Source organism: Rhinoraja longicauda, chromosome 3 (genome assembly GCF_053455715.1).
Source record: "Rhinoraja longicauda isolate Sanriku21f chromosome 3, sRhiLon1.1, whole genome shotgun sequence".
Classification (NCBI taxonomy): Eukaryota; Metazoa; Chordata; class Chondrichthyes; order Rajiformes; family Arhynchobatidae; genus Rhinoraja; species Rhinoraja longicauda.
Window position 1 is genome coordinate 94,823,956 of NC_135955.1, and position 25,851 is coordinate 94,849,806.

At 49.4% G+C, this 25,851-nt stretch overlaps 1 protein-coding gene across 5 annotated transcripts in view; it reads left to right on the forward strand.

Annotated features, from left to right (window-relative positions):
- LOC144592187 (storkhead-box protein 2-like) overlaps nt 1-25,851 on the forward strand; it is a 203,519-nt gene that overhangs the window by 119,398 nt on the left and 58,270 nt on the right. The window contains exon 1 of one of the 5 annotated variants that reach the window (XM_078396665.1): nt 20,893-21,023. The exons of 3 other annotated variants lie outside the window; for them this stretch is intronic. In XM_078396665.1, the coding sequence (XP_078252791.1) occupies nt 21,005-21,023 (19 nt within the window). In that variant the 5' untranslated portion in view covers nt 20,893-21,004. Of the gene's footprint in view, nt 1-20,892; nt 21,024-21,070; nt 21,113-25,851 lie in introns of those variants that run through there. One more of the 5 variants, XM_078396666.1, reaches the window with a different exon arrangement.

The following is a 25,851-nucleotide window of genomic DNA, read 5'->3' on the forward strand; positions in this document are numbered from 1 at the left end:
GTGGGGTGGGGGGGGGAGGGGGGGAGAGGGCTGTTGCCAAGATACGGACTTCGTAGCCGCAGTTTCAGAAGCCAAGAAAAACATTCATGAGGACTTTGGAAAGAACGGGTCATTTTTCGTTGAAGTGTTGTAAATTTAAAAAATCTAGCGAGTTCATCGACGTTCTGGGTAGACTTCAGAGGGAAATAACCCCATGCTCCTTAAAGTGTGGTAGGAGATCTTAACTTCATAAAAAGTGCAGGAAAAATCGCCTGCCCTTAGGTCATAGAATCATAGAGTGATACAGTGTGGAAACAGGCCCTTCGTCCCAACTTGCCAACACACTGGCCAACAATGTCCCAGCTACACTAGTCCCACCTGCCTGCGCTTGGCCCATATCCCTCCAAACCTGTCCTATCCATGCACCTGTCCAACTGTTTCTTAAACGATGGGATAGTCCCAGCCTCAACTACCTCCTCTGGCAGCTCGTCCCATACAAGCCACCACCCTTTGTGCCTCCAACATTTCCGCCACCTCTAACGGGACCCCACTTCTGGCCACATCTTCCCATCTCCACCCCCCTCTGCTTTCCGCAGAGACCGTTCGCTCCGTAACTCCCTGGTCCACTCGTCCCGGGAAGACTGGACTGGTCAGAGAGTTGGTGTTGGAAGGAACTGCAGATGCTGGTTTAAACCGAAGACAGACACAAAAAGCTGTGACGGGCAGCATCTGAGGAGAGAAGGAATCGCTGACGTTTTGGGTCGAGACCTTTCTTCAGCTTGGGCAGCTTACACCCCAGCGGTACGAACATTGACTTCTCCAACTTCAAGTAACCCTTGCTTTCCCTCTCTCTCCATCCCCTCCCCCTTCCCAGTTCTCCCACCAGTCTTCCTGTCTCCGACTACATCCTACCTCTGTCCCGCCCACTCCCCCTAACATCAGTCTGAAGAAGGGTCTCGACCCGAAACGTCACCCATTCCTTCACTCCAGAGATGCTGCCTGACCTGCTGAGTTACTCCAGCACTCTGTGAAACGTCCCCTATCCATGTTCTCCAGAGATGCTGCCTGACCCGCTGAGTTACTCCAGCACTCTGTGAAACGTCACCGATCCATGTTCTCCAAAGATGCTGCCTGACCCGCTGAGTTACTCCAGTATTTTGTGTCTGTCTTTAGTCAGGGAACTAGGATACGGGAGGTGACAGAGAGAGAGGTAGAGCAAGGGTTACTTGCAGTTAGAGACGGTCACGTGAGGAAAGATTGGAAAGGCTGGGCTTGTATTCACTGGGGTTTAGAAGGATGAGAGGGGATCTTGCAGAGACGTAAAAAAGTATGAAAGGACTGGACAAGCTAGATGCAGGAAAAATGTTCCCAATGTTGGGGGAGTCCAGAAACAGGGGCCACACACAGTCTAAGAATTAAAGGGGAGGCCATTTAAAACTGAGGTGAGAAGAAACGTTTTCACCCAGAGAGTTGTGGATTTGTGGAATTCTCTGCCAGAGAGGGCAGTGGAGGCCAATTCACTGGATTAAATTAAAAAGAGAGTTAGATAGAGCTCTAGGGGCTAGCGGAATCAAGGGATATGGGGAGAAGGCAGGCACGGGTTACTGATTGTGGATGAACAGCCGCGATCACAATGAATGGCGGTGCTGGCTCGAAGGGCCAAACGGCCTCCTCCTGCACCTATTTTCCAATGTTTCGAAATCAAATTCATCCCGCTGGATTGTAGGCCGCCCAAGCGGAATGTGAGGTGCTGTTCCCGGCCCTTGGCCCTTGCCAAGGTTAAACTGGGCACGGAGTGGTAAAGGAGGCATGTGGCACGCGTCCTTTCATCGGTCAGAGCGTGGAATATTGTGGGCGTTGAGTTTTGGGCCCCGTATCTGAGGAAGGATGTGCTGGCTCTGGAGAGGGTCTATAGGAAGCTTTATGAGAACGATCCCAGGAATGAGTGGGTTAACCTATGATGAGCGTTTGTTGGCACTGGGCCTGTACTCGCTGGAGTTTAGAAGAATGTGAGGGGGGACCTCATTGAAACGTGCAGAATAGTGAAAGGCTTGGATAGAGTGGATGTGGAGAGGATGTTTCCACCAGTGGGAGAGTCTAGGACCAGAGGGCACAGCCTCAGAATAAAAGGATGTATCTTTATAGACAATAGACAATAGGTGTAGGAGGAGGCCATTCAGCCCTTCGAGCCAGCACCGCCATTCAATGTGATCATGGCTGATCATTCTCAATCAGTATCCCGTTCCTGCCTTCTCCCCATACCCCCTGACTCCGCTATCCTTAAGAGCTCTATCCAGCTCTCTCTTGAATGCATTCAGAGAATTGGCCTCCACTGCCTTCTGAGGTAGAGAATTCCACAGATTCACAACTATCTGACTGAAAAGGTTTTTCCTCATCTCAGTTCTAAATGGCCTACCCCTTATTCTTAAACTGTGACCCCTTGTTCTGGACTCCGCCAACATTGGGAACATGTTTCCTGCCTCTAACGTGTCCAACCCCTTAATAATCTTATACGTTTCGATAAGATCCCCTCTCATCCTTCTAAATTCCAGTGTATACAAGCCTAGTCGCTCCAGTCTTTCAACATATGACAGCCCCGCCATTCCGGGAATTAACCTAGTAAACCTAAGCTGCATGCCCTCAATAGCAAGAATATCCTTCCTCAAATTTGGAGACCAAAATTGCACACAGTACTCCAGGTGCGGTCTCACTAGGGCCCTATACAGGATGTACAGTGGATGTGGAGAGGATGTTTCCACTAGTGGGAGAGTCTAGGACCAGAGGGCACAGCCTCAGAATAAAAGGACGTACCTTTAGGAAGGAGACGAGGAGGAATTTCTTTAGTCAGAGGGTGGTGAATCTGTGGAAATCATTGCTACAGTTGGATGTTTGGTACATTTCAATGAGCCCCCCCTCATCCTTCCACACTCCAGCGAGTACAGGCCCAGTGCTGTCAAACACTCATCAAACGTTAACCCACTCATTCCCGGGAACCTCTTCTGGACCCTCTCCAATGCCAGTACACCCTTCACCGGGAAGCCAACAGGATCCCACTGCTGGCCACATCTTCCCATCTCCACCCCTTTCTGCTTTCCGCAGAGACCGTTCCCTCCGCAACTCCCTGGTCCACTCGTCCCTTCCCACCCAAACCACCCCCTCCCCAGGTACCTTCCCCTGCAACCGCAGGAGATGCAACACCTGTCCCATTACCTCCCCCCCTGGACTCCGTCCAAGGACCCCGACAGTCCTTTCAGGTGAGGCAGAGGTTCACCTGCACCTCCTCCAACCTCATCTACTGTATCCGCTGTTCCAGGTGTGGACTCCTGTACATCGGCGAGACCAAGCGCAGGCTCGGCGATCGTTTCGCTCAACACCTGCGCTCAGTCTGCCTTAACCAACCTGATCTCCCGGTGGCTCAGCACTTCAACTCCCCCTCCCACTCCCAGTCTGACCTTTCTGTCATGGGCCTCCTCCAGTGCCATAGTGAGGCCCACCGCAAATTGGAGGAACAGCACCTCATATTTCGCTTGGGCAGCTTACAGCCCAGCGGGCATAAACATTGACTTCTCTAACTTCAAATAGCCCCTGCTTTCCCTCTCTCTCCATCCCCTCCCCCTTCCCAGTTCTCCCACCAGTCTTCCTGTCTCCGACTATATTCTATCTTTGTCCCGCCCGCCTCTCCCGACATCAGTCTGAAGAAGGGTCTCGACCCGAAACGTCACCCATTCCTTCTCTCCAGAGATGCTGCCTGACCCGCTGTGTTACTCCAGCATTTTCATATTATTTTTTAATTTAATATTTCAGATACAGCACAGAAACAGGCCTTTTCGGCCCACCAAGTCCGCGCCGCCCAGCGATCCCCGCACACTAACACTATTAACACTATCCTACACACACTAGGGACAATTTTTACATTTACCCAGTCAATTAACCTACATACCTGCACGTCTTTGGAGTGTGGGAGGAAACCGAAGATCTCGGAGAAAACCCACGCAGGTCACGGGGAGAACGTACAAACTCCGTACAGACGGCGCCCGTAGTCGGGATCGAACCTGAGTCTCCGGCGCTGCATTCGCTGTAACGCAGCAACTCTACCGCTGCGCCACCGTGCCGCCCAGACATTTTGTGTCTGCCTTCGATTTTAAACCAGCATCTGCAGCTCTTTCCTGCACATCCCTCATTGCGTGTGGGGCCCAAGACTCCACATTGTACTTGGTGCTGGAGTCGCCTCGACCGGATGCCCTGAATTCTAGCACAGCAAGCTGTTGCCTCTGCTTTGTGCTGTGATAATGCCCCAGCTGGTCACCATGTCCACCGTGTCAGTCTTTTTTTTTGTTTCTCCGCTATTCCCACGCTCTCAATGAATGACTGTGAAAGAACGAACCACAGCTCGGTCTGGGAACGGCTCCATCCAAGACCGCAAGAAATCGCTGCGCATTGTGGACGCAGCCCAGACCATCACACAAACCAACCTCCCTTCCACTGACTCCATCTACACCTCACGCTGCCTCGGCAAGGCCAGCAGCATAATCAAGGACCAGTCTCACCCCGGCCACTCCCTCTTCTCCCCTCTCCCATCGGGCAAGAGGTACAGAAGTGTGAAAATGCACACCTCCAGATTCAGGGACAGTTTCTTCCCGGCTGTTATCAGGCAACTGAACCATCCTCCCACAACCAGAGAGCGGTGCTGAACTACTGTCAGCTGGTCGCTGGTCGGCACGGTGGCGCGGCGGTAGAGTTGCTGCCTTAACAGCGAATGCAGCGCCGGAGGCCCGGGTTCCATCCCGACTACGGGCGCCGTCTGTACGGAGTTTGTACGTTCTCCCCGTGACCTGCGTGGGTTTTCTCCGAGATCTTCGGTTTCCTCCCACACTCCAAACACATGCAGGTTTGTCGGTTAATTGGCTTGGGCAAATGTAAAAATTGTCGTTAGTGTGTGTAGGATAGTGTTAGTGTGCGGGGATCGCTGGGCGGCGCGGACCCGGTGGGCCGAAGGGCCTGTTTCCGCGCTGTATCTCTAAACTAAACTCATCTCTCCAAACTCAAGACTGTTCTCTGTTCCATGCTGGCGAGCCAGCCAGACAGTACACAATAGATAATAGACAATAGGTGCAGGAGGAGGCCATTCAGCCCTTCGAGCCAGCACCACCATTCAGTGTGATCATGGCTGATCATTCTCAATCAGTACCCCGTTCCTGCCTTCCCCCCATACCCCCTGACTCCGCTATCCTTAAGAGCTCTATCCAGCTCTCTCTTGAATGAGCACAAGTCTGGTCCCCAGTGCTTCCGCGGCAGAAAGCGGCCTCATTTATTTTGCTCACGTGGCACAGAAGTGAACCTTTCAACACTTCTCACCCGCACCTGATCCCACGAGTCAAGTCTTTCTGCAGCTCGAGAGCCAATTACTGCCTCGTAACTCCATTCTCTTAGCGGTAGTGGGCTTTTCAACACTGTAATGGGCAGGACACGTTGGGGAACTCCCTTGACACCCAACTGAGGTGCCAGGAACTTTAAAGAGTGTTCCAACAACCTCCTTCCGAGTAATTTAACCTGGGGTGGGTTTTTTTCTCTCTGTCTTTTTTCTTTTCTTTTCAAAAATAAACTTTATACAAGATTTAAAAAAAATATATATATATATATATAGATGACACTCCAGGAGTGCAGGAGGTGTCTCAGTGAAAGAGGTGTACAAATTCACGAGAGGAATAGATCCAGTAAGGGCGGTCACGGTGGCGCGGCGGTAGAGTTGCTGCCTTACAGCGAATGCAGCGCCGGAGACCCGGGTTCCATCCCGACTACGGGCGCCGTCTGTACGGAGTTTGTACGTTCTCCCCGTGACCTGCGTGGGTTTTCTCCGAGATCTTCGGTTTCCTCCCACACTCCAAAGACGTGCAGGTTTGTAGGTTAATTGGCTTGGTAAATGTTTTTTTTTTAATTGTCCCTAGTCGTGTGTGTAGGATAGTGTTAATGTGCGGGGATCGCTGGTCGGCGTGGACCCGGTGGGCCTGTTTCCGCGCTGTGTCTCTAAACTAAACTAAACACACAGAGTCTCTTGCCCAGAGTTGGGGAATCGAGAACCAGAGAACATAGGTTTAAGGTGAAGGGGGGAAAGATTTAATAGGACTCTGAGGGGTAACTTTCTAACGCAAAGGGTGGTGGGCGTATGGAACGAGCTGCCAGTGGAGGTAGTTGAGGCAGGGACTATCACGACTTTTTAGAAACATTTCGACAGGTACATGGATAGGACAGATATGGGCCAAACACAGGCAGATGGGACTAGTGTAGCCGGGACATGTTGGTCGGTGTGGGCATGTTGTGCCGAAGGGCATGTTTCAACACTGTTTGACCCTCTGACAAAATAAAAACTGCAAAAACTCTTCATACATTCTTAGTCTCCATACATTCAGTAGTGTCATACTCAGCAGTTTAGTTTAGTTTAGAGATACAGCGCGGAAACAGGCCCTTCGGCCCACCGAGTCCACACCGACCAGCGATCCCCGCACACTAACACTATCCTACACACACTAGGGACAATTTTTACATTTACCGAGCCAATTAACCTACAAACCTGCACGTCTTTGGAGTGTGGGAGGAAACCGAAGATCTCGGAGAAAACCCACGCAAAAGGTGGTGGATATATGGAACGAGCTGCCAGAGGAGGTCGTTTAGGCAGGCTATGATGACTTTTAAGTGTAAGAAAATAACTGCAGATGCTGGTACAAATCGAGGGTATTTATTCACAAAATGCTGGAGTAACTCAGCGGGTCAGGCAGCATCTCGGGAGAGAAGGAATGGGTGACGTTTCGGGTCGAGACCCTTCTTCAGACTGTCTTCTTCAGACTATACCAGATCAGTCTGAAGAAGGGTCTCAACCCGAAACGTCGCCCATTCCTTCTCTCCTGAGATGCTGCCTGACCTGCTGAGTTACTCCGGCATTTTGTGAATGATAACTTTTAAAAGAGATTTGGACAGGTACACAGATAGGAACGGTTTAGAGGGGGGTTAGGTCAAACATGGGCAGGTGGGATTAGTGTAGATGGGGCATGTTGGTCCGCATGGGCAAGTTGGGCCGAAGGGCCTGTATGACTATAACCGTGACATAAGTGGCAATGGATTCCTCAACGACAAGGTAGTGAAGCTGACAGTGGTGGGTGTATGTTTGTAGGTTAAATGGCCTTTGGAAGAGTGCCCCTGGTTTGAAGGGAGTGGATGAGAGAGTGGGATAACATCGACCTGGTGTGAACGGATGGCCAGAATGGGCTCAAAGGGCCTGTTTCCTTGTTCTTTTGGATCATTCGAGCTAACACACGGCACGGTGGAGCAGCGGTAGAGTCGCTGCCTCACAGCGCCCGAGGCCCGGGTTCCATCCCGACTACGGGTGCTGTCTGTGCGGAGTTTGCACGTTCTCCCCCGTGACCTGCGTGGGTTTTCTCCGGGTGCTCCGGTTCCCTCCCACATTCTAAAGATGTGCAGTCGTTCAGTAGGTTGTAAATTGTTCCTAGTGTGTGTCGGATAGTGTAATAGAGGGTGAACCCTCTGTGGCTAAGAGGGAGGAAGAGAACTTCGAAGTAGGCATCGAAGAGAGACACAAAATGCTGGAGTAACTCAGTGGAACGGGCAGCATCTCTGGAGAGAAGAAATGGGTGATGTTTCGGGCCGATTCCTTGAGGAGTTTTCATGGTGGAGCTAATGTTGCCAACTGTTCCCGTATTAGCTGGGACATTCCGTATTTTGGGCTAAATTGCTTTAGATTTAGATTTAGAGATACACGCGGAAACAGGCCCTTCGGCCCACCGGGTCCGCGCCGCCCAGCGATCCCTGCGCATTAACACTATCCTACACACACTAGGGACAATTTTTACATTTACCCAGTCAATTAACCTACAAACCTGTACGTCTTTGGAGTGTGGGAGGAAACCAAAGATCTCGGAGAAAACCCACGCAGGTCACGGGGAGAACGTACAAACTCCGTACAGACGGCGCCCGTAGTCAGGATCGAACCTGAGTATCCGGCGCTGCATTCGCTGAAAGGCAGCAACTCTACCGCTGCGCCACCGTGCCGCCCTTGTCCCGTATTAGGCCCCAACGGCGCTGTAGGCCCGGACACAGTAGGCCCGGACGCTGTAGGCCGGGAGCCGCAGCAGTCCCGGACAGTGTAGGCCCGGGCGCCGCCTAACGGAGGTTGCGTAGCAACCCGCGGCCCGGGCGGCCGCCATTGGTGGAGCGGGAGCACATGGCCGCTGGCTGGGTGAGGTCACGTGGGGGCACGGGGCGGTGACGTCACCCTTTGTCCCTTATTTGGGAGTGAGGAAGTTGGCAACCCTAGGTGGAGCAGTCAAAAAGTAGAATCAAAGAACTGCAGATCCTGGTTTACTAAAAATGACCAAAAAAACTGCCAGAGTAACTCAGGTTGAGGTATAGTTTATTATTGTCACGTGTACTGGAGTACAGGGAAAAGCTTTTTATTGCATGCTATCTAGTTAGCAAAAACGAAAACATGATTACACACAAGCCGTCCACAGTTTACAGATACAGGATAACGGATATAACATTTAGTGCAAGATAAAGCCCAATAATGTCTGATTAAAGATCATTTAAAGGTCTCCAGCGGGTCAGACAGCATCCCTGGAGAACATGGGACCCGAAACGACACCTATCCATGTTCCCCAGAGATGCTGCCTGACCCGCTGAGTTACTCCAGCACTCTGTGAAACGTCACCTATCCATGTTCCTATCCGAGTTGCGGCTGTCTAACATTTCAAAGGGCTACTTCTTTTTGAAAAGAGAAATTATTAACCAGTTTACTCAAATGAGCTGTGGGCAGCACTGGAGTGATTGATGACATCCACAACGTTCCAGTGCTATTAAAGAACAATATCGCTTTGTTGAGCCTTTCTCGTTTTTGACCCAGTATTTGTTTATAATATGGCCATTTATCCACTGGTTCTCACTTCCCCAAAGTCAAAATCATGGGAAGTGGCCTGTGATAAGTTTTGATTGTGTTTAAAGAATTCTCAAAAACCAATCAGCTTAACATGGTGTTGACTGTTTTTAGACATCGGATATGGAGGACAGGTTAATGAAGTGTCGATCACCTCTCACCCCGTTTGTGAACTTTGCGCCGTGTGAAAACAGAGACTAAATAAAAAGTCGTCCTCACGGGCGGCTCGTTTAGAGATCTTAATGGTCACGGTGATTTGCGGAAACTGCAGATTCTGGTTTATAGACAATAGACAATAGACAATAGGTGCAGGAGTAGGCCATTCAGCCCTTCGAGCCAGCACCGCCATTCAATGCGATCATGGCTGATCACTATCAATCAGTACCCCGTTCCTGCCTTCTCCCCATACCCCCTCACTCCGCTATCCTTAAGAGCTCTATCCAGCTCTCTCTTGAAAGCATCCAACGAACTGGCCTCCACTGCCTTCTGAGGCAGAGAATTCCACACCTTCACCACCCTCTGACTGAAAAAGTTCTTCCTCATCTCCGTTCTAAATGGGCTACCCCTTATTCTCAAACTGTGGCCCCTTGTTCTGGACTCCCCCAACATTGGGAACATGTTATCTGCCTCTAATGTGTCCAATCCCCTAATTATCTTATATGTTTCAATAAGATCCCCCCTCATCCTTCTAAATTCCAGTGTATACCGAAGTTATACCGAAGATGGGCACAGAGTGCTTGAGTAACTCAGCGGGTCAGGCAGCATCTCTGGAGAACATGGATAGGTGACGTTTAGTGTGCGGATGCATGGCAGATGCAGTTTAATGTGGATAAGTGTGAGGTTATCCACTTTGGTGGTAAGAATAGGAAGGCAGAGTATTCTCTGAATGGTGTCAAGTTAGGAAAAGGGGACGTACAACGAGATCTGGGTGTCCTAGTGCATCAGTCACTGAAAGGAAGCATGCAGGTACAGCAGGCAGTGAAGAAAGCCAATGGAATGTTGGCCTTCATAACAAGAGGAGTTGTGTATAGGAGCAAAGAGGTCCTTCTGCAGTTGTACAGGGCCCTAGTGAGACCGCACCTGGAGTACTGTGTGCATTTTTGGTCTCCAAATTTGAGGAAGGATATTCTTGCTATTGAGGGCGTGCAGCGTAGGTTTACTAGGTTAATTCCCAGAATGGCGGGACTGTCATATGTTGAAAGACTGGAGCGACTAGGCTTGTATACACTGGAATTTAGAAGGAGATCTTATCGAAACATATAAGATTATTGAGGGGTTGGACACGTTAGAGGCAGGAAACATGTTCCCAATGTTGGGGGAGTCCAGAACAAGGGGCCACAGTTTAAGAATAAGGGGTAGTCCATTTAGAACTGAGATGAGGAAAAACTTTTTCAGTCAGAGGGTTGTGAATCTGTGGAATTCTCTGCTCAGAAGGCAGTGGAGGCCAATTCTCTGAATGCATTCAAGAGAGAGCTAGATAGAGCTCTTAAGGATAGCGGAGTCAGGGGGTATGGGGAGAAGGCAGGAACGGGTTACTGATTGAGAATGATCAGCCATGATCACATTGAATGGCGGTGCTGGCTTCGAAGGGCCCAATGGCCTCCTCCTGCACCTATTGTCTATTGTCTATGTGACCGGCACTGAGAAATGACTGACGTGACAGAAATGATGGTTCTTGATCATATTTGTGTTTCTTTCTATGTTTTGTTTATCTGCTTCTGACATATGATGTTGTGATTTTTTATTATATTCTGTTTTATTGTTTTGTTTCACTGCTGTTTTGGCTGGTTGAGGTAATGCTTTGTTAAGTATTAAGAGTAGGCACAATCAGCTTTGGCTTCTGCCTACACTTTTTTTTTCGGTCATAGTCAAGTCAAGTCAAGTCAATTTTATTTGTATAGCACATTTAAAAACAACCCACGTTGACCAAAGTGCTGTACATCTGATTAGGTACTAAGGAAAAAAATGAAACATACAGTAGCACGCAAACATAACAGCACATACAAAACAGTTCACAGCGCCTCCTCAATGGGCCTCAAACGCTAGGGAGTAGAAATAGGTTTTGAGCCTGGACTTAAAGGAGTCGATGGAGGGGGCAGTTCTGATGGGGAGAGGGATGCTGTTCTACAGTCTAGGAGCTGCAACCGCAGATGCGCGGTCACCCCTGAGCTTAAGCCTAGACCGCGGGATAGTGAGTAGCCCCAAGTCGGCCGACCTGAGGGACCTGGAGTTAGAGAGGTGGGTTAGAAGATTTTTGATGTAGGGGGGGGAATGTCCATTTAGGGCTTTATACGTGAATAGGATATCATGCGTGATTATTATATTGTTTTATTTTTAATACAATGATTTCGTACTGTTAAAACTTTCGCAACTGTACGGTCAATCTGTTGTATTGTATTGGCCGGAAAAAATAAGCAGACAGATAAATAAATGAATAAATAAATGAACAGTGCGTGCAGCGTAGGTTCACTAGGTTAATTCCCGGAATGGCGGGACTGTCATATGTTGATAGACTGGAGCGACTAGGCTTGTATACACTGGAATTTAGAAGGATGAGAGGGGATCTTATTGAAACATATGATTATTAAGGGTTTGGACACGTTAGAGGCAGGAAACATGTTCCCGATGTTGGGGGAGTCCAGAACAAGGGGCCACAGTTTAAGAATAAGGGGTAGGCCATTTAGAACGGAGATGAGGAAAAACCTTTTCAGTCAGAGAGTTGTGAATCTGTGGAATTCTCTGCCTCAGAAGGCAGTGGAGGCCAGTTCTCTGAATGCATTCAAGAGAGAGCTAGATAGAGCTCTTAAGGATAGCAGAGTCAGGGGGGTATGGGGAGAAGGCAGGAACGGGGTACTGATTGAGAATGATCAGCCATGATCACATTGAATGGTGGTGCTGGCTCGAAGGGCCGAATGGCCTACTCCTGCACCTATTGTCTATTGTCTATTGTCTATTATTGAACAGATAAATAAATAACTCAGTAACCCAGCAGGTCTGGCAGCGTCTCGGGAGATACTTCTCTAACTTCAGAAAGCCCCTGCTTTCCCTCTCCATCCCCTCCCCTTCCCAGTTCTCCCACGTCTTCCTGTCTCCGACTGCATCCTATCTTTGTCCAGCCCCCTCCCCTGATTCTCAGTCTGAAGAAGGGCCTCGACCCGAAACGTCACCCATTCCTTCTCTCCAGAGATGCTGCCTGTCCTGCTGAGTTACTCCAGCATTTTGTGTCTACCTTCGATTTGAACCAGCATCTGCAGTTTGTTATCCTACTAACTCAGTAATCCATTGGAAAGTCTGAGGATTTCGCATGACCAGATGCACAGTCATGTTTTGATCGTAACTGGAGTAGCCAGATACATACGAGGATTGATTTCTCTAACTTCAAGTAACCCTTGCTTCCCCTCTCTCTCCATCCCTCCCCCACCCTAGTTTTCTGTCTAGTTCCACTGTCCTCCTGATTAAGTTTACTGATTATCTGCCTCGTTGTCACCTTCCCCTCAGCCAACAATGAACCATTCTACATTTCTTTGAACATTGTCTGCTTTGATCTGTCCTTTTCACACCTTACATGCTCTTTATACCCATTCATATCTTGCAGCGTGACCCGCTGAGTTACTCCAGCACTCTGTGAAACGTCACCTATCCATGTTCTCCGGAGATGCTGCCTGACCCGCTGAGTTACTCCAGCACTTTGTGAAACGTCGCCTATCCATGTTCTCCAGAGATGCTGCCTGACCCGCTGAGTTACTCCAGCACTTTGTGTTAGATAGAAACATAAAAAATAGGTGCAGGAGGAGGCCATTCGACCCTTCGAGCCAGCACCGCCGTTCATTGTGATCATGGCTGATCATCCACAATCAGTACCCCGTGCCTGCCTTCTCCCCATATCCCTTGATTCCGCTAGCCCCAATAGCTCTATCTAACTCTCTTTTAAATTCATCCAGTGAATTGGACTCCACTGCCTTCTGTGGCAGAGAATTCCACAAATTCATAACTCTCTGGATGGAAAAGGTTTTTCTCATCTCAGTTTTAAATGGCCTCCCCTTTAGACTGTGGCCCCTGGTTCTTGGGAACATTTTTCCTGCATCTAGCTTGTCCAGTACTTTTAAAATTTTATATGTTTCTAAAAGATTTCCTCTCATCCTTCTAAATTCCAGTAAATACAAGCCCAGTCTTTCCAATCTTTTCTCATATGACAGTCCCGCCATCCCAGGGATTAACCTCGTCAACCTACGCTGCACTGCCTCAATAGCAAGGACGTCCTTCCTCAAATTAGGAGACCAAAACTGAACACAATACTCCAGATGTGGTCTTACCAGGGCCCTGTACAATTGCAGAATGACCATTTTACTCCTATACTCAAATCCGCTTGTTATGAAGGCCAACGTGCCATTAGCTTTCTTCACTGCCTGCTGTACCTGCACGCTTACTTTCAGTGACTGGTGTACAAGGACACCCAGGTCTCACTGCACTTCCTTTTTTTCCTAATCTGACACCATTGAGATAATAATCTGCCTCCTTATTTTTGCTGCCAAAGTGGATAACCTCACATTTATCTACATTATCTATTGCCTCTGCCACGCGTCTGCCCACTCACTCAACCTGTCCAGGTCACCCTGCAACCTCCTAACATTCTCTTCACAGTTCACACTGCCACCCAGCTTTGTGTCATCTGCAAACTTGCTAGTGTTACTTCTAATCCCATCATCCAAATCATTAATATATATTGTAAATAGTTGCGGCCCCAACACCGAGCCTTGCGGCACTCCACTCGACACTGCCTGCCATTCTGAAAAGGACCTGTTTATTCCCACTCTTTGCTTCCTATCTGCCAACCAATTTCTATACATGTCAATACCCTACCCTAGTACCATGTGCTCTAATTTTGCCCACTAATGTGGAATTCTCTGCCACAGAAGGCAGTGGAGGCCAATTCACTGGATGAATTTAAAAGAGAGTTAGATAGAGCTCTAGGGGCTAGCTGAATCAAAGGATATAATAATAATAATAATAATACATTTTATTTATATAGCGCTTTTCATATACTCAAAGACGCTTTACAGAGATTTTGAGAACATAGGGAAATTAATAAATAGATAAATAAGTAAATAAATAAATGAACAGAGAAAGGAGACAGTAGGTGAGGTGACCTTCAGTGGTTGAAGGCAGTACTGAACAGGTGAAACTTCAGCGATGTTTTGAATGTGGTGAGTGTGGGGGAGTTTCTAACGGTTTGGGGTAGTGAGTTCCATAGGGTGGGAGCAGCGATGGAGAAAGCCATGGGGAGAAGGCAGGCACGGGTTACTGATTGTGGATGATCAGCCATGGTCACAATGAATGGCGGTGCTGGCTCGAAGGGCCGAATGGCCTAGTACATCTGGGAGATTGTTTGTGTCTTCCTTAGTGAAGACAGAACCAAAGTACCTGTTCAACTCTTCGGCCATTTCCTTGTTACCCATAATAATTTCACCAGTTTCTCCCTTCAAGGGACCCACATTCGTCTTTCCTACTCTTTTTCTCTTAACATACCTAAAGAAGCTTTTACTGTCCTTTATATTCTTGGCCAGCTTCCCCTCGTACTTCATCTTTTCAGCCCGTATTGCCCGTTTTGTTACCTTCTGTTGTCCTTTGAAAGTTTCCCAATCCTCTGGCTTCCGGCTACTCTTTGCTGTGTTATACATCTTTTCTTTTAGTTTTATTCCGTCCCTGACTTCCCTAGTCAGCCACGGTTGCCTCCTACTCCCCTTAGAATCTTTCTTCCTCTTTAGAATGAAATGATCCTGCGTCTTCCGGATTATGCCCAGAAATCCCTGCCATTGCTGTTCCACCGTCATTCCTGCTAGGATCCTTTTCCATTCGACATTGGCCAGCTCCTCTCTCATGCCTTCATAGTCCCCTTTGTTCAACTGCAAGACTGATATTCCTGGTTTATCCTTCTCCCTCTCAAATTGCAGATTAAAACTAATCATGTTATGGTCACTACTTCCAAGCGGTTCCTTTACCTCGAGATCCCTTATCAAATCTGGTTCATTGAACAACACTAAATCCAGAATTGCCTTCTCTCTGGCAGGCTCTAGTACAAGCTGCTCTAAGAATCCATCTCGGAGGCACTCTACAAACTTTCTTGGGGTCCAGAACCAACCTGATTTTCCCAGTCTACCTGCACATTGAAATCCCCCATAACCACAGTGGCATTACCTTTGTTACATGCCAATTTTAACTCCTGCTGCAACTTACATCCTATATCCAGGCTCCTGCTTGGGGGGTCTGTAGATAACTCCAATTAGTGTCTTCTTACCTTTACAATCCCTCAACTCTATCCACATCATCAGTCCCAGTGTCACCCCTCGCATCTGTCACCAACCGTAGCAACCCGCCTCCCGGCCCGGGCGGCCGCCGTTGGTGGAGCGGGAGCACGTGGCCGCTGGCTGGGTGAGGTCACGTGGGGCGCGGGGCGGTGACGTCACCTTGCCCCGTATTTGGGAGTGAGGAAGTTGGCAACCCTACTAGTAGGACAGTGGTTCGTGTGCTGGGACCGGTCGACCGAAAGGCCTGTTTCCGCGCTGTGTCTGTCCACTAAACTAAACAAAACTAAACACATGCAGTTTTTTTTTTTTTAAACCCTGGACCTTTAATCGCCCGTGCCTGGCTGGGGCAACAGAGATCAACTAAAAACAGCTGCTAAGTTCAAAAGTTAATGAGCATGTTTTTCCAGTGGCCAAATTTTAGTGCAAGACAGCAATAAAAATCTCTAGTGTGTGGTACTACAGAACAGATGAAATTTCCAGCCACTGATTTTGAGCGCAGTTAAAAAGATTTTTTTTTTAAAACATAGAAACATAGAAAATAGGTGCAGGAGTAGGCCATTCGGCCCTTCGAGCCAGCACCGCCATTCAATATGATCATGGCTGATCATCCAACTCAGTATCCCATACCTGCCTTCTCTCCATACCCCCTGATCCCTTTAGCCACAAGGGCCACATCTAACTCCCTCTTAAATATAGCCAATGAACTGGCCTCAACTACCCTCTGTGGCAGAGAATTCCACAGATTCACCACTCTGTGTGAAAAAAAAGTTCTCATCTCGGTCCTAAAAGACTTCCCCCTTATCCTTAAACTGTGACCCCTTGTTCTGGACTTCCCCAACATCGGGAACAATCTTCCTGCATCTAGCCTGTCCAACCCCTTAAGAATTTTGTAAGTTTCTATCAGATCCCCCCCTCAATCTTCTAAATTCCAGCGAGTACAAGCCGAGTCTATCCAGTCTTTCTTCATATGAAAGTCCTGCCATCCCAGGAATCAGTTCAGTTTAGTTTATTGCTTGTGTAGCTTACAACCTAATGATTCGATTAGTTTTGAGATACAGCGTGGAAACAGGTCCTTTGGCCCGCCGACATTAACACTATCCCATGATCAGCCATGATCACATTGAATGGCGGTGCTGGCTCGAAGGGCAGAATGACCTACTCCTGCACCTATTGTCTATTGTCTATCCCACACACACTAATTTGTGATCATGTATTGTCTTTCCGCTGACTGGTTAGCACGCAACAAAAGCGTTTCACTGTACCTCGGTACACGTGACAATAAACTGAACTGGACTAGGGACAATTTACAATTTTACCAAGCCAATTAGCCTACATCCCTGTACGTATTTGGAGTGTGGGCAGGGTTGCCAACTTTCTCACTCCCAAATAAGGGACGAAAGGTTTCATCACCGCCCCGTGCCCCACGTGACCTCACCCAGCCAGCGGCCACGTGCTCCCGCTCCACCAATGGCGGCTGGGAGGCGGGTTGCTACGCAACCTCCGTTAGGCGGCATCCGGGCCCACACTGTCCGGATCTACAGTGTCCGGGCCTACAGTGTCCGGTCTCACGCTGTCCAGACCTACAGTGTCCGGGCCTACAGTGTCCAGGCCTACAGTGTCCAGGCCTACAGTGTCCGGGCCTACAGTGTCCGGGCCTACAGTGTCCAGGCTCACGGTGTCCAGACCTACAGTGTCCGGGCCTACAGTGTCCGGTCTACAGTGTCCAGGCCTACAGCGTCCGGGCCTACAGATGAACGGTTTCCTCCCACATCCCAAAGACATACATTTTTATTGGGTAATTGGCTCTTTGTAAATTCCTAGTATGTAGGGAGTGGATGAGAAAGTGGGACAACATAGAACTAGTGTGCGAACCGGTGATCGATGGTCAGCCTGGACTCGGTGGACCGTAGAACTACAGATGCTGGTTTATACCAAAGATAGGCACAAAGTGTTGGAGTAACTCAGCGGGTCGGCCAGCATCTCCGGAGAAAAAGGATGTGTGATGTTTTGGGTCGGGATCTTTCTTCAGACCGGCATATCTTGAGTAGATTTAGTCTGAAGAAGAGTCCTGACCCGAAACATCGCCCATCCTTTTTCTCCAGAGATGCTGCCCGACCCGCTGAGTTAACATGTGTCTATCAGTGGACCGATGGACCTGTTTCCATGCTGTCTCTCTGAACTAAACTGTACCGTGATACTGGGGAAGTGTTGCAATGTTCTACGTGTCAGCTTTTGGACAAGGGTTTGCGTGTTTGGTGTAGATTTGGTGCCTTGCAGCGCCAGAGACCCGGGTTCGATCCTGACTAAGGGTGCTTGTCAGTACTGAGTTTGTACGTTCTCCCCGTGACCTACGTGGGTTTTCTCCGGGACCTCTGTTTTCCTCCCACACTCCAAAGACGTGCAGGGTTTTGTGGGTTAATTGGCTTGGCATAATTGTAAAATGTCCCTAGTTTATTAATAGATTATTAAGGGGTTGGACACGTTAGAGGCAGGAAACATGTTCCCAATGTTGGGGGAGTCCAGAACCAGGGGCCACAGTTTAAGAATAAGGGGTGGGCCATTTAGAACTGAGATGAGGAAAAACTTTTTCAGTCAGAGAGTTGTGAATCTGTGGAATTCTCTGCCTCAGAGGGCAGTGGAGGCCAATTCTCTGAATGCATTCAAGAGAGAGCTAGATAGAGCTCTTAAGGATAGCGGAGTCAGGGGGTATGGGGAGAAGGCAGGAACGGGGTACTGATTGAGAATGATCAGCCATGATCACATTGAATGGCGGTGCTGGCTCGAAGGGCCAAATGGCCTCCTCCTGCACCTATTGTCTATTGTCTATAGTGTGCGTCGGATAGTATTAGTGTGCGGGGATCGCTAGTCGGAACGGACTCGGTGGGCCGAAGGGCCTGTTTCTGCGTTGTATTTCCAGAAAACAGGTACATGTAAACAAAAGGATTCAAAGGGAATAAGAAGCATAAGAAATAGAACAGGAATTAAGCGAATTAGTCCCTCAAGCTTTATCTGCTGTTCAATAAGATCATCACCATAAATCCAGTCTTGGAAGCAGATTAGTCTTTTAGATCTTATAATGAGACAGTCTATCTTCATTTTAACACCATCCTATCTCTAACGCAGCCAGCCTGTTTCCTGGGCCCCGTACGAATAGATCGAGTAAATATACAGACTCTTTTACCCAGAGTAGGGGGAATCGAGAAGCAGAGGACATAGGTTTAAGATGAGGGGGAGAAAGATTTAATAGGAACCTGAGGGGTAACATTTTTTACACAAAAGGGTGGTGGGTGTATGGAACGAGCTGCTGGAGAAGGTAGTTGAGGCAGGGACTATCACAACATTTAACACTTGTACCCTGTGGACGGCTTGATTTAGTTCAGAGATACAGCGCGGAAACAGGCCCTTCGGCCCAACGAGTTCGCGCCGACCAGCGATCCCCGCACACTAGCACAATCCTACACACACTAGGGACAATTTTACAATTTTACCGAAGCCAATTAGCCTGCAAACCTGTGCATCTATGGAGTGTGGGGGGAACCAGAGCTCCTGGAGAAAACCCACGTAGGTCTCGGGGAGAACAGGCAAACTCCGTACAGACAGCACCCGTAGTTGGGATTGAACCCGGGTCTCTGGCGCTGCAAGGCAGCAACTCTACCGCTGCGCCACCGTGCCGCCCCTGTGACTCGAGTGTGTCATTGAGTGAGAACATATTATGGACAATAGACAGCAGGTGCAGGAGGAGGCCATTCGGCCCTTCGAGCCAGCACCACCATTCAAGCGAGGGAAGCGAGAGATGTAGGCTTGTACACACTGGAATTTAGAAGGATGAGAGGGGATCTTATCAAAACGTATAAGATTATTAAGGGGTTGGACACGTTAGAGGCAGGAAACATGTTCCCAATGTTGGGGGAGTCCAGAACAAGGGGCCACAGTTTAAGATTAAGGGGTAGGCCATTTAGAACTGAGATGAGGAAAAACTTTTTCAGTCAGAGAGTTGTGAATCTGTGGAATTCTCTGCCTCAGAAGGCAGTGGAGGCCAATTCTCTGAATGCATTCAAGAGAGAGCTGGATAGAGCTCTTAAGGATAGCGGAGTCAGGGGGTATGGGGAGAAGGCAGGAACGGGGTACTGATTGAGAATGATCAGCCATGATCACATTGAATGGCAGTGCTGGCTCGAAGGGCCGAATGGCCTCCTCCTGCACTTATTGTCTATTGTCTATTGTCAATGTGATCATGGCTGATCATTCCCAATCAGTACCCCATTCCTGCCTTCTCCCCATACCCCCTGACGGAGTTTGCCCGTTCTCCCCGAGTCCTACACATTCAATCAATCAATGCAGCACTGTAGAGTTCAACGTCTCGTTTTTTGTGGCGTTAAACCTTTAATTGCCCCCCTGCGAATGGCTTGATTATAATCATGCGTTGTCTTTCCTCTTGCTGGTTGGCACGCAATGAAACCTTTGCACTGTACACGTGACAATAAACTAAACCGAACTGAACTGTGTAGGAAGGAACAGCAGGTGCTGGTTTAAACCGGAAGATAGGCACAAAGTGCTGGAGTAACTCAGCGGGACAGGCAGCGTCTCTGGAGAGGAGGAATGGGTGACGTTTTGGGTCGAGACCCTTCTTCAGACTGAGGGAGAGTCAGGGAAGAGGGAGGCGAGACATGTAGACAGTGATATTGAGAGATATAGAACGCACGAATGAACGTGATCTGCGAGATAGAAGGAGATGATAGGCCAAATGGCCTCCTCCTGCGCCTTTTTTTCTATGTTTCTATGTTTCTATGATAGGCCGAATGGCCTCCTCTTGCGCCTATGTTTCTATGATAGGCCGAATGGCCTCCTCCTGCACCTATTTTCTATGTTTCTATGATAGGCCGAATGGCCTCCTGCGCCTATTTTTCTATGTTTCTATGATAGGCCGAATGGCCTCCTCCTGCACCTATTTTTTAATGTTTCTATGATAGGCCGAATGGCCTCCTCCTGTACCTATTTTCTATGTTCCTATGATAGGCCGAATGGCCTCCTCCTGTACCTATTTTCTATGTTCCTATGATAGGCCGAACAGCCTCCTCCTGCGCCTATTTTTCTATGTTTCTGTGATATAGGAGAAGCAGAAGTGGAGAGGCTGAGCCGGGCTCAGGGTGCAGCTAGGCCCGGTTGCCGTGCCAACGGGGTGCAGCAGGCCTCCCACCAGCTTGTCGGACGGACGGGAGCGGAGGCCATCATTAAGTATCTTTGCCTGGCAGCTCGCTAACAATGCAAACGGTCACGCCTCCACACTGTCCTTGCAGGGTGTGGGAGGGGAGGGGAGAGGGACGATTAGGAAACCTTTAAGCGATCGCACACAGCAAGCAGGAGGCTGTGCGTTGAAGGAAGAGGCCTAGTGCTCCATATTGTGGACTGAGAGAGAGTGGTGTGGTGGGTGGGGGGGGGGGGGGGGGGGGGAGGAGAGAGAGAGAGAGATCTCGGCCAGAGCGAAGATAGCCGGCAAGGATTTTACTCACCCCCCCCACCTCCACGCCCCCACCTCCACGCCCCCACCTCCACGCCCCCACCTCCACCCCCCACCTTCACCGCCCCGCTCTCCCGCCCGGTCCCCCTCTGCTGCTTTGCCGGCTGCGTCTGTCTGAGATCTGAACGGTGACTGCTGGAGACTGCGCGGAAACGCCGGCATGCCGGAAGGACAAAGCAGAGAGGAGGAGGAGGAGGAGGAGGAGGTGAACTGAACACAACAGTTGCAGCCCCGTACGGATAGAAATCGAGCGGTGATGTCATGTGCTCACAGATCTGCGGTGGGTTTTGACGCGCTGAGGGGAAAAATCTCCCGCACGCCGGGGTCTGCAGTACCAGCTCGCGTGTGCCGATCACTTGCTCCGCGCGCGTGAGTGCTAACAGTGCCTTTAAACATCTATTTCATTTCCCCTCTCCTTCCCCCCCCTCCTCTGTCCACCTGTATAGGAAACGTTTATGTTGTCTGTTCGGTAGCATCCACCTACCACCCTCCCCCCCTCCTCTGGACACCTGTGTAGGTTTGATTTATGTTGTCCGTTCGATAACATCCACCTATCCAACCCCCCCTCCTCTGTACACCTGTACAGGAATGATTTATCTTGTCCGTTCGGTAGCATCGTTCCACCTAACCCCCCCCCCCTTCCTTCCTCTGGACACCTGTATAGGTATGATTTATGTTGTCTGTTCGGTAGCATTGTCCCACCTACCCCCCCCCCCCTCCTCTGGACACCTGTATAGGTATGATTTATGTTGTCTGTTCGGTAGCATCATCCTACCCCCCCCCTTCCTTCCTCTGGACACCTGTCTCAGAAAGACATGTCTGTTCTCTAGCATCCCCCTACCCCCCCCCTTCCTTCCTCTGTACACCTGTACAGGAAAGATTTATCTTGTCCGCTCGGTAGCATCCCCCTACCCCCCCCCCCCCCCCCCCCCCCCCCCACCTTCCTTCCTCTGGACACCTGTATAGGAATGATTTATGTTGTCTGTTCACAAAATGCTGGAGTAACTCAGCAGGTCAGACAGCATCTCGGGAGAGAAGGAATGGGTGACGTTTCGGGTCGAGACCCTTCTCTCCCGAGATGCTGCCTGACCCGCCCACTGAGTTACTCCAGCATTTTGTGAATAAATACCTTCGATTTGTACCAGCATCTGCAGTTATTTTATTATACTATATGTTGTCTGTTCGGTAGCATCGTCCTACCCCCCCAACCCCTCCCCCCCCCCACCCCCCTTCCTTCCTCTGGACACCTGTCTCAGAAAGATTTATCTTGTCCGCTCGGTAGCATCAACCAACCCCCCCCCCCCCTCCCTCCTCTGTCCACCTGTGTAGGAAAGATTTATGTTGTCCGCTCGGTAGCATCCACCTACAGCCCCCCTCCTCTGTCCACCTGTGTAGGTATGATTTATGTTGTCCGCTCGGTAGCATCAACCTACCCCCCCCCCCCCCCCTTCGTTCCTCTGTCCACCTGTGTAGGTATGATTTATGTTGTCCGCTCGGTAGCATCAACCTACACCCCCCCCCCCCCCCCCCTTCGTTCCTCTGTCCACCTGTGTAGGTATGATTTATGTTGTCCGCTCAGTAGCATCCCCCTACCCACACCCCCCTTCGTTCCTCTGTCCACCTGTGTAGGTATGATTTATGTTGTCCGCTCGGTAGCATCCACCTACCCCCCACCCCCTCTTTGCTTTCCGTTAGGACTTGTAAACGAAAATCACCAAAAATCTGGAAGGAAATTGGCAGCGATCCAAATGTTTGGAAAGGGGGGGTGGGCTCTTGCGATTTTAATGTGTGCTAAATTCAAGCTTCAGAGCGTGGAGTTAAAAGCGGCGCGTCTTTCGTTCAGGCTGTGTTTGATTTCTGCACCGAGAATTCTTCTGTGTAGGAAGGAACTGCAGATGCCGGTTTACACCGGAGATAGGCGCAAAATGCAGGAGTAACTCAGCGGGACAGGCAGCATCCCCTGGGTAGAGGGAGCGGGTGACGTTTCGGATAGAGACCCAATCTTCGGGTCTGCAGAAGGGTCTCGACCCGAAACATCACCCATTCCTTCTCTCCAGAGATGCTGCCTGACCCGCTGAGTTACTCCAGCATTTTGCAGATGATACAAAGCTGGGTGGCAGTGTGAACTGTGAGGAAGATGCTATGAGGTTGCAGGGTGACTTGGACAGGTTGTGTGAGTGGGCGGATGCATGGCAGATGCAGTTTAATGTGGATAAGTGTGAGGTTATCCACTTTGGTGGTAAGAATAGGAAGGCAGAGTATTATCTGAATGGTGTCAAGTTAGGAACAGGGGACGTACAACGAGATCTGGGTGTCCTAGTGCATCAGTCACTGAAAGGAAGCATGCAGGTACAGCAGGCAGTGAAGAAAGCCAATGGAATGTTGGCCTTCATAACAAGAGGAGTTGAGTATAGGAGCAAAAAGGTTCTTCTGCAGTTGTACAGGGCCCTAGTGAGACCGCACCTGGAGTATTGTGTGCAGTTTTGGTCTCCAAATTTGAGGAAGGATATTCTTGCTATTGAGGGTGTGCAGCGTAGGTTTACTAGGTTAATTCCCGGAATGGCGAGACTGTCGTATGTTGAAAGACTGGAGCGACTAGGCTTGTATACACAGGTTAGAAGGATGAGAGGGGATCTTATCAAAACATATAAGATTATTAAGGGGTTGGACACGTTAGAGGTGGGAAACATGTTCCAATGTCGGGGGAGTCCAGAACAAGGGGCCACAGTTTAAGAATAAGGGGTAGGCCATTTAGAACGGAGATGAGGAAAAACCTTTTCAATCAGAGAGTTGTAAATCTGTGGAATTCTCTGCCACAGAAGGCAGTGGAGGCCAATTCTCTGAATGCATTCAAGAGAGAGCTAGATAGAGCTCTTAAGGATAGCGGAGTCAGGGTGTATGGGGAGAAGGCAGGAACGGGGTACTGATTGAGAATGATCAGCCATGATCACATTGAATGGTGGTACTGGTTCGAAGGGCCGAATGGCCTCCTCCTGCACCTATTGTCTATTGTCTTTTTGTGTCTTCGGTGTTTATTCGATGAATGGATGCTGCTTTTAAAAGGGCGGTTTCCCAGTTTCTATTTAACATGGTAATCGTGTGTGTGATCACGGGCGGCTCGGTGGCGCGGCGGTAGAGTTGCTGCCTCACAGCGCCAGAGACCCAGGTTCCATCCCGACTGTGGGTGCTGCCGGTACGGAGTTTGTACGTTCTCCCCGTGACCTGCGTGGGTTTTCTCCGGGTGCTCCGGTCTCCTCCCACACTCCGAAGACGTGCAGGTTTGTAGGTTAATTGGCTTCAGTAAAATTGTAAGTTGTCCCTCGTTGTGTAGGATAGTGCGAGTGTACTGGATGATCGCTGGTCGGCGCGGACCCGATGGGCCGAGGGGACCATTTCCATGGTGCATCTCTAAGGTCCAATGAAGGAACAGGTGGCGGCACGGTGGCGCAACGGTAGAGTTGCTGCCTCACAGCGCCAGAGACCCGTGTTCCATCCTGACTACGGGCGCTGTCTGTACGGAGTTTGTACGCTTTCCCTGAGTGGGGTTCCTCCGGGTGCTCCGGTTTCCTACCACACTCCAAAGATGTGCGGGTTTGTAATCATTGGTATCTAATTACTAATAATGAATCCCCTCGAATGTGTAGGGATTGGAGGAGAAAGTGGGATAACAATGAGCTAGTGTTTAGTCTAGTTTAGTTTTTAAGTTCAGAGATACAGCGCGGAAACAGGCCCCTGCACACTAACACTATCCTACACACACTAGGGACAATTTACACTTACACCAAGCCAATTAACCTACAAACGTGCACGTCTTTGGAGTGTGGGAGGAAACCGAAGATCTCGGAGAAAACCCACACGGGTCACGGGGGGAGAACGTACAAACTCCGTGCAGACAGCGCCCGTAGTCAGGATGGAACCCGGGTCTTCGGTGCTGTATTTACTGTAAGACAGCAACTCTACCGCTGCGCCACCGTGACCGCCCTGTTTATGGATCATGTATAGGCAGAGGTTGTTATTATGTTCAGCACGGACATTGTGGGCCGAAGGGCCTGGTCCTGTGCTGTACTAGTCTATGTTTTTTGGAGTATACGATCAAATGTTTGCCCAAATGAGCATTTTAGGCAGATGTTGAGCAAAGAAATGGCAAAGGAAGCTTTCGGGATGTTTACTGCGGCTATTTACAATATACATTAATGACCTGGATGAATGGATTAAAAGTACCATTAGCAAATTTGCAGATGATACAAAGCTAGGTGGCAGTGTGAACTGCAAGGAAGATGCTATGAGGTTGCAGGGTGTCTTGGACAGGTTGTGTGAGTGGGCGGATGCATGGCAGATGCAGTTTAATGTGGATAAGTGTGAGGTTATCCACTTTGGTGGTAAGAATAGGAAGGCAGAGTATTATCTGAATGGTGTCAAGTTAGGAAAAGGGGACGTACAACGAGTCCTGGGTGTCCTAGTGCATCAGTCACTGAAAGGAAGCATGCAGGTACAGCAGGCAGTGAAGAAAGCCAATGTTGGCCTTCATAACAAGAGGAGTTGAGTATAGGAGCAAAGAGGTCCTTCTGCAGTTGTATAGGGCCCTAGTGAGACCGCACCTGGAGTACTGTGTGCAGTTTTGGTCTCCAAATTTGAGGAAGGAAATTCTTGCTATTGAGGGCGTGCAGCGTAGGTTTACTAGGTTAATTCCCGGAATGTCGGGACTGTCGTATGTTGAAAGACTGGAGCGACTTGGCTTGTATACACTGGAATTTAGAAGGATGAGAGGGGATCTTATCGAAACATATAAGATTATTAAGGGGTTGGACACGTTAGAGGCAGGAAACATGTTCCCAATGTTGGGGGAGTCCAGAACCAGGGAACGCAGTTTAAGAATAAGGGGTAGGCCATTTAGAACGGAGATGAGGAAAAACTTTTTCAGTCAGAGAGTTGTAAATCTGTGGAATTCTCTGCCTCAGAAGGCAGTGGAGGCCAATTCTCTGAATGCATTCAAGAGAGAGCTAGATAGAGCTCTTAAGGATAGCGGAGTCAGGGGGTATGGGGAGAAGGCAGGAACGGGGTACTGATTGAGAATGATCAGCCATGATCACATTGAATGGCGGTGCTGG